An 8,642-nucleotide genomic window follows, 5' to 3' on the forward strand; every position below is an offset into this window, starting at 1 on the left:
TAATGTGGTGCAGTTGTACTTCAGTCCAGTTCTTGTGTTGGATTCAGTTGCAGTAACTCACCATTTGCATGAGTCAGTAAAGAGAGTGCGTGTGCGTGCGTGCGTGCGTGCGTGTGTGTGTGTGTGTGTGTGTGTGTGTGCTGCAGAGCTGCAGTCCTAACGCAGCCAGTGATCCTTCCTCATTTTATTGCTTTTACTCTTCTTCTGCTGCAGCTATTGTCTTTATAACGTTAGTTCTGTGCAGCACTGTGTGTTACCTTTGTGTATGAAGTGTTCTTTATAAATAAATCTTCTTTGTCACACTTACACACAGCTGTGGCTGTTTATAGTGCAGGTTCTGTCATCACACGTTAACCACGGTGTCACTGTGCTCTGATGGAAACTGAATTATCAAAGGTGAGTTAGTGAAAATGAGGAAAGTCGTGAATCAGAATGAAGCTGATGAAGTGTCTTTGATATGTGGACGAAAAGAATCACACAAAACAACTGAATTTACTTAAAACTTAATAAATATGAAATCGTCAGAGTGAAGTCACTAAAGCGGGAAAACTAAAGAGGAAGTGCAAACACAGTGGGTTTTGTGGGAAACACAATGTCTGGATGAATAATGAGAGGAACTAATTAAACTGCATTTATTAACAGCAGCAGAGGCAGCAGGAGGTGGGTCGGTTGGACGGTGGACGGTTTGGTTAAGGTTCAGGAAAAGTGGTGGTTCAGGTTAAATGTAAGTAAACATCAGCTGCCTCCATCTTGGCTCCAGGTCCACGCTGTCAGGACATTTTGTGGTTTTTGAGCAGATCCATCTCTTCATCTGGCCCCTGGACCCCTGGCCGCTGGACCCCTGGCCCCTGGCCCCCACTCACGCTGCTGCGTTCCTCTGGTGTTTACAGTCCAAGCAGCTGGTCCGGTTCTTTCCAGACCAGCTCCTGAGATCAGTTCTTGTCTCTCTGCAGGACGGCGTGGAGGACAGTCATCGCATCCCCCCGTCCCCAGTTGTCCACGTCCGAGGGCTCTGCGACGCCGTGGTGGAGGCTGATCTGGTGGAGGCACTCGACAAGTTTGGCAACATCTGGTACATTTAGACACCACCTGCACGTTCCTTTACCTTTAAAGTTCCCGAACATGTTTAAGATAATCTAAAAATAAGTTTTAATTAAAAATTTAATTTAATTTAAAAAGTTTAATGACCTCATTTTAAAGGTTTTAAAATAACAAAACATCCAGGGTCAAACATCTGGGTCAGATCTAAACACGTTCCTTTAACCTCTCTTCATGTTTTCTCACACACAGCACAGAAATGACTGACATGGCAGATTAAGATGAAATAACAGACACTGTCTGTCTGTCTGTCTGTCTGTCTGCCTGTCTGTCTGTCTGTCTGCCTGTCTGTCTGTCTGTCTGTCTGTCTGTCTGTCTGTCTGTCTGTCTGTCTCTGTCTGTGGCTTTAATAATTCAAACTAAAGGCTGATTTCTGCTCTAACTGCAGCTGGTTATTTGGGTGTATCCTGTGGGTGCAGCCTGGTGCTCATTCACCACAACAAGCTTCCCATCAGCCACTGCTGCTGTGCCTGCGGCTAATTTCAGCACAGATTCAGCTGAGCTGTCCACAGGTCAAACTTTCATCAGTCAATGACACAAAACATTCACTTTCAAACTGTTTCTGTGGCTTCGTTTGTTGCTTTAATCCTGTCTGTCCGTTCAGCGAGTTCAGTTCAGCATTCACATCAAAATCAGTGTGTGTCAGTATCACTGCATCATTATCCTTTATTAGGTGTAATTAACAGGCTGTAGGTCAGCTGATATGTCAGTGCTGAGCTGTAGTGCAGGACTACACACGAACTAGCTGCATTTATTTTGAAAGGGCAGCAGTTTCCTGTGAGCTGTGAGAAAACATTGATGGATGAAAACGTGTGACAGAAGAAATGAGACTAGTTTTTCTCATATTTTCCACTGATAAACACAGAATCAGTTCTGTTCGTGTTTCTGATTGACATTGTTGTCATTCAGCCTTTGATTGATTGATGAATTAGTACAAACCCTGGTGTTTCTGATGACTCCAGAAACCTTCAGAACATTCCAGAACATTCACTGTCATTGTGAAAGAGGCTGAGCGGCGTCTCTGTCACCCAGACTCCTCTGGAGCTGATCAGAAAACCGAGACTTCTCTCTGAGAAGTGACTGACTAACATCCACACCTGTCTCCCTGTCACCTGTCGGCAGCTACGTGATGATGATGCCCTTTAAGCGTCAGGCGCTGGTGGAGTTCGACAGCGTGGAGAGCGCTGAGCGCTGCGTGTCGTGCGGAACCCGTGAGGTCGTCCACATCGCCGAGCAGCAGGCCTTCTTCAACTTCTCCACCAGCCAGAGGATCACCAGACCCACCAACGCAGACGACCCCAGCAGCGGAAACAAGGTCCTGCTGCTGTCCATCCAGAACCCACTGTACCCCATCACCACCGTGAGTCCGGCAGAACCTCCTCCATCAACTCTTCTCTAACACACTGAGCCATCTTTGTCTGTTTTACCTCTGCGGGAACAGAAGCGTCCTTTCACCCAAGCACTTGAGTTCCCTCTGTCCCACCATGGAACTCCCAGAACAACATCCACCCCATCTGCAGAGACCTGTGTCTCACCCAAACCTCCTCCAGCTTCAACCACCCAGAGCTTTTCTCTCCTTCCTGCCACCATTATCTGAACATTTCAGGTGTGATCACTGCTGTAGTGTGACATTCTGCCAGTCATCACTGTGCTCTCTCTCTCCCTCTCTCTCTCTCTCTCTCTCTCTCTCTCTCTCTCTCTCTCTCTCTCTCCCTCTCTCTCTCTCAGGATGTGTTGTACAGCGTCTGTAACCCTGTTGCTAACGTCCTGCGCATCGTCATCTTCAAACGCAACGGCATCCAGGCCATGGTGGAATATCCTGCCTGTGTGTGTGTGTGTGTGTGTGTGTGTGTGTGTGTGTGTGTGTGTGTGTGTGTGTGTGTGTGTGTGTAGTATTTCACAGATCAGTGGAGACTTGTTTCAGTTTACTTCCATTAAAGCTTAAGGTTGGCGCTTAATAGACTCTTTAACATCAGTTGTACCTCAGTAGATGCTGATGATGATGAGGATGAGCACAGGAGGATTAAAGCTAATTGGACGTGTTATGTTGAGACCAGATCTAGATTCACTAAAGCAGACAGTGAAGGCCCTTCAGGTGCCATGGTGGTGTTGTTCTGCTCCTGTGATTGGCTGGTTGCTTGTCATCCTGATGAGTCATCCTTAACGAGCTCGTTAACATTTGAGTCAGTGGAGGACGCTCAGAAGGCCAAACTGGCTCTGAACGGAGCCGACATCTACGCTGGCTGCTGCACGCTCAAGATCGAATACGCTCGGGTAAACACACACACACACACACACACACACACGCACGCACACACACACACGCATGCACACGCATGCACACACACACACACCCACCCAGAGGTGCTGTGCTCTGTCGCCCCCTGCAGCCCAACAGACTGAACGTCGTCCGCAATGACAACAGCAGCTGGGATTACACCAAACCTTTCCTCCTGCACCGAGGTAGGACGCCACCTTTAAGATCTTCTCACACACACGTCTCATGATCACAGACTAATGTAGATATAATTGTGGTTAAATGTGCTTTTGTGAGTAGAAAATGTAAAAGAATCCCTGGTCTACAAATACAAGAACAAGTCTAAGAACCACCCAGTCCTCTGTTCCTCAGACCCTCTGTTCATCAGCTGTTTCAGTAAATTCTGACATTTGTTTACATTCAAGTGACAAACTCTTCTACAGTTGGAGGAATTATGGCTCTGCACCGTTCTGGCTCTGACCAAGGTCCTCAGGTCACCTTCACCTTCATCTGCTCTGCCCTTATTTGGGTCAGACTCTGCTAACCCTGGCCATTACTCAAAGACTGCCACACTTGACTTGAGAGCGTGTGTGTGCGTGTGTGCGTGCGTGCATGGGTGTGTGTGTGTGACCTTCCTGTCAGCTCTTATTTGGCTAAAAATTCAGTTTGTGTGTGTTGCAGAGCGGGGGAAGGGGAGGCAGCGTCAGGCCATCCTGGGAGAGCATCCATCCAATGGCTACGGTACCGTCTGCCTGTCTGTCTGTCTGTCTCACTCTCTTCCTGTCTGTCTGTCTGTCTGTCTGTCTGTGTTTTGAATCCTGTATCCTGTCTCTGTCTCTGCAGGCCCACACTGCCCCCTGCTGCCTCTGCCTGCTAACAGCAGGTACAGGAGAAGCACAGAGGAGGTTCAGGACATGATCTCCTACCCGCTGCTCCTCCCTAAGACCGCCTCTTCCTCCTCCTCCTGCTCCTCCTCCTTCCTGGGTCATGCTGCCTCTAGCTCTGTCGCCATGGTGAGCGGCCTCCACCCTGCCAAGATGAACTGCAGCCGCATCTTCAACCTCTTCTGTCTCTATGGCAACGTGGAGAAGGTGTGTGTGCCCTCCCTCGTGACCTTCAGGTCGTATGTTGCAGTAAACAGGAGACTCTTGATGTTTAGTCCTGAAATTTCTGAGTGTGTTTGAATAAATGATGTGTGTGTGTGTTGGGTCACGGTCTGCCAGTCGTGTGGACATCCATGTTTCAGTAGCTGGTAACAGATCAGATGATATGAACTGGTATACACATGTCATTTATAGGACCAGTCATCAAATAAAGAGTGAAAAGTAACTCTATTATACCAGCTTCAAGTTCACACAGTAAAGAAATTATACTGGCTGCTCCTTTAAGTTAACATACTTCCAATAGATACTTCGGACATCAAGCCAACGTTTTATTTTTGTACTACAACAGAAGCAACATGAAGAACGTCCTCAGTAACAAAGCGTCTGTGGTTGGATGTGTTTGCAGGTGAAGTTCATGAAGAGCGTTCCCGGCACGGCACTGGTGGAGATGGGCGATGAGTATGCTGTGGACCGAGCCGTGTCTCACCTCAACAACATCAAGGTGTTCGGCAAAAAGCTCAATGTCTGGTGAGGACTGATGCTCCCTTTAACTTTGAGACAACATTCAGGAGACAGAGCATGACATCAGATGAGTGTGGAGCGATGAGGGGACCGGAACCTTCCTCACTTTAACACATGAACAACAACAGAAATGTCAGATCATCACCTGAGCTTTGACTGCATCTCTTTGAGTCACCTCATCTTCTTCTGCAGTGGTTTAATGGCAGCGACTGAGAATCAGCTCAGTAACAACAGTAGTGAATGGAAAAACACAGTAATTCTGATCTTCTTTAGCCAATTTTATGGAAATTTGGTTGAAATTTGCACTTCATTTAAAGAGAAACTCACTGAAAGTCACTGCCTCAGGCCACTCGGTTAATAGATTGCTCTATTTTATAACGTTTTATTTCAAAAGGCTGAACTTTGCCTCATGTAAAACTCGCGCAGCTTCACCGTTTTGTCCCACATAGATCACAGCCCCTCACCGGCCGCCTTCTTCCATCTGTTTGTTTGGTTTACGTGGCTTCGTTCATCATCCGTCCCCCTCCCCCCCTCCCTCCCCCCTCAGCGTGTCCAAGCAGCAGGCGGTGATTCCCAGTCAGGTGTTTGAGCTGGCCGACGGCAGCAGCAGCTACCAAGACTTCAGTCTGACCAGAAACAACCGCTTCAGCAGCGCACACAGCGGCAGGAATATCATCCAGCCGCCCGCCACTGTCCTGCACTTCTACAACGCCCCGCCCACACTCAGCCAACACCAGCTGCACAAGGTGAGGCCACACCTGCATGAGACTTTTTAATGCACAAACATTAGAATTAGTTTTAGCTGGGTTGGAAGGTGTTTGGTGATTTAAAGAGCTTTTGAAACAGGGGGCCAAATATGGAGCCCTGTGGGACACCGTGAGGGATAAGATGTGATTTTATTTCACACTTTTCCACATTATGTTGTAACTTTAAATCAAATCTTTGCCAAATGTTGATCAGCATTTTGCTTCAGCTAAATTTTCTTAATTCTTGATTCATTCTCTTGTGAATATGCAATTTGTAAAGATACAACACACCAGAAAAGATGATTCTAAGCTTGTTCAGGCAGATTTCACGTCTGCACTGGTCCCTGGTCTCTGGTTGTACTCTGTATGGCTCCTGGGTGGCGTGAAAAGGGCCCTGTAAAGGCTAAGTGCCTATTTTAGTTGATTTTTTTTAGTCCGACCTCTCTCCTCTCTCCTTCTCATCTAAAGCTTTGTACTGAACACAACGTTCCCACCTTCACCAAGTTCAAGGTCTTTGATGCCAAACGTGAGTTTAACCATTCACACACAAATCAGAAGCTGGTGCTTGGATGTGTCCTCTCTCTTCTTCATCATAATTTCCTTCTCTCCTCCTCCTCCTCCTCCTCCTCTTCCTCCCTGCAGCCACCTCAAAGACTCTGTCAGGTCTGTTGGAGTTTGACAGTAGAACTGAAGCTGTGGAAGCTCTGATCGTCCTCAACCACCATCAGATCAGAATACCCAGTAAGTACTCAACTGAACCTGACAAACTGAAAGTACAGTGTGAACTGTTTGCAATCAAGAAGCAGTCAGGTGGCGTGCAGGCGTGGCGATCAATCAATCAATAGACAGGTCCCTGCCTCCATTCACCACTAGGTGTCAGGCTTCACACAGACGTGGTATTAAAAACAAACAACAACAACATCAACAGACAGAGGCCGGAGCTTTTCACTGGCTGCTGATGTGAAGGTTCAGGGCAGGATTCTGTATTTTGATGATTGTGTTGATTATATTGGACAGAGATCCGTCACACAGACTGTCAGCGGTTTGTTTCAGTATTAACCGATCTTGTTCTCCTGCTCTGGCCTGCAGACAGCTCCAACCCCTTCACCCTGAAACTCTGTTTCTCCACCTCCTCCCATCTGTGACCCACAAACAAGATGGCTGCCACAGTATCTTCCTCCTCCAGGACGAAGCAGAGAGGAAATACGTTCGTTACAAAAAGAGAAAACAGTGAAGAGAAGATTGAAGTTTTTCTGATGGAGTCGTGACGAGGCAGTCTGAAGACGAAAAGCACCTTAATGACTTCACTGGTGACAGTTTGATGAGCAATGAGCCTGAATGATGTCAGTGGCCTGAGAGGAAACTTCTCCTCTTCCCTCCATGAGAACACGAGCCTTCTTCCAACTGAATTCATATCCTAATGATATCTACAAAGATGGAACTGTAATTATAAAAACCACCAGTAACGATCAAGCAGAGTTTCTGAGGGTGAAATATTCGTTGTTGTAACAAAACTCAGGGAGGAATCACTAAAAACTGTGAAGCAGTCAGAAATCAGCCAGATAGAGAGAGAGACAAGTAGACTAAAATATTTTTTATTGTTTTAAAATGCAATTTTATTTTATTTGTTTGGTTTGGCATGGTTTTGGTTTTACATTGTATTTTGTTTTTTTTTACAATTAGTCAAGTGTAGATGATCCTGAACAGGGAAGGACACCAACAGTATCATCAATGAAAAACTACTGAGGATCATTGCACAATATCAAACTTAAGACATGAAACAACCAGCTTTATGGGCCATCTCATAGTTTCCTAACTCTGTGTGTCTCTTCTAACAGTAAAGTAGCTTTAAACAGTTTCCACCTACATCCAAAACTGAGACCTAAGGCTAAAACCAGGCGACGGCTACAGACAACATCTCTGTAGAATCCCTCAACAACAGGTGCATGGAAGACAGTCTCAGCTGCCGCTCACAACAAAACCGGTTCCACAGTGAGTGTTTTTTTTTGTCTGATTTATAGATTGATTTTAAATTTTACTTTTAGTTAAAAGAGAAGTCAAAGGGACAGAAGGCAAAAAAGACATTTGTTCAGCTCGTGTATCTTTCAGCTGTTTGAAACAAGCGTTTGTGTTTACAGCTGTACATCTCCTGAATTACTTTTCTAAGGAGAGCAGGCTAAGTGTTGGTTTATTGAAGCAATGATCACAAATATTAACAGAGTTCACTGTTTTCTTTAGTCAGTCTGTACGTGAATGGACATAAAAGCACAACATTATCAAAGGCCAGATTTTGAGCCATGTTTACAGAATATTTCCGTTTTGAGGATTAAATCCTTTTTTTTGTTCTTGTTGTTTAAACTGTTACATTTTCAGCAGCAATACCTTTGTGTGGTTCTTTAGCTTTTTGTAGTTACACAGTGTGTTTGATTCTGAAACTGAGAGAACGATAGTCCACTGAGTGTCACTGCATCATAGTCAGCAGGTATCTGTAAATGAAAAACCACATTTGGCTGCAGCACAAACACACTGTAAACACAACACTGACATTTCATTACCCTTTCAATATATATCCTGAGCTTGGTAGCAGTTTCCTACTGTTACTTACTTCCACAACCGCTGCACACAAACAACACTCCACTGGGATGATCATGTTGCTCTGTGACTACTGAATGTTGAAGTAGGCAGTTAGTTGATGACATGTCAGGCACGACATGGTAAGGCAATAGTGTGTCAGATGTCGGCTTGTTCTGCTGCCAAGTGCAAAAAAATCAAGAAAAAAAAATCAACAAATGCAGCTTTAAATCAACCTGCAGGTCTTTGCCATGAAATCAGTGCATGTTACATGTATTGGTGAAAATCTTGGCCTTCACATGACTAACAATAATTACAACAGAGAAATATTTGCATAACTACTCG

At 45.6% G+C, this 8,642-nt stretch overlaps 1 protein-coding gene across 1 annotated transcript in view; it reads left to right on the forward strand.

Moving 5' to 3' along the window:
* LOC121180199 (heterogeneous nuclear ribonucleoprotein L-like) overlaps positions 1-8,563 on the forward strand; it is a 15,572-nt gene extending 7,009 nt beyond the window's left edge. The window contains exons 2-13 of the mRNA XM_041035408.1: positions 954-1,072; positions 2,221-2,458; positions 2,827-2,912; positions 3,276-3,372; positions 3,489-3,561; positions 4,037-4,096; positions 4,199-4,446; positions 4,865-4,986; positions 5,528-5,726; positions 6,195-6,252; positions 6,369-6,467; positions 6,816-8,563. Of these exons, the coding sequence (XP_040891342.1) occupies positions 954-1,072; positions 2,221-2,458; positions 2,827-2,912; positions 3,276-3,372; positions 3,489-3,561; positions 4,037-4,096; positions 4,199-4,446; positions 4,865-4,986; positions 5,528-5,726; positions 6,195-6,252; positions 6,369-6,467; positions 6,816-6,871 (1,455 nt within the window). The 3' untranslated portion in view covers positions 6,872-8,563. The remainder of the gene's footprint in view (positions 1-953; positions 1,073-2,220; positions 2,459-2,826; positions 2,913-3,275; positions 3,373-3,488; positions 3,562-4,036; positions 4,097-4,198; positions 4,447-4,864; positions 4,987-5,527; positions 5,727-6,194; positions 6,253-6,368; positions 6,468-6,815) is intronic.
* The last annotated feature ends 79 nt before the right edge of the window (positions 8,564-8,642 follow it).

Source organism: Toxotes jaculatrix, chromosome 4 (assembly GCF_017976425.1).
Source record: "Toxotes jaculatrix isolate fToxJac2 chromosome 4, fToxJac2.pri, whole genome shotgun sequence".
NCBI classification, from domain to species: Eukaryota; Metazoa; Chordata; class Actinopteri; family Toxotidae; genus Toxotes; species Toxotes jaculatrix.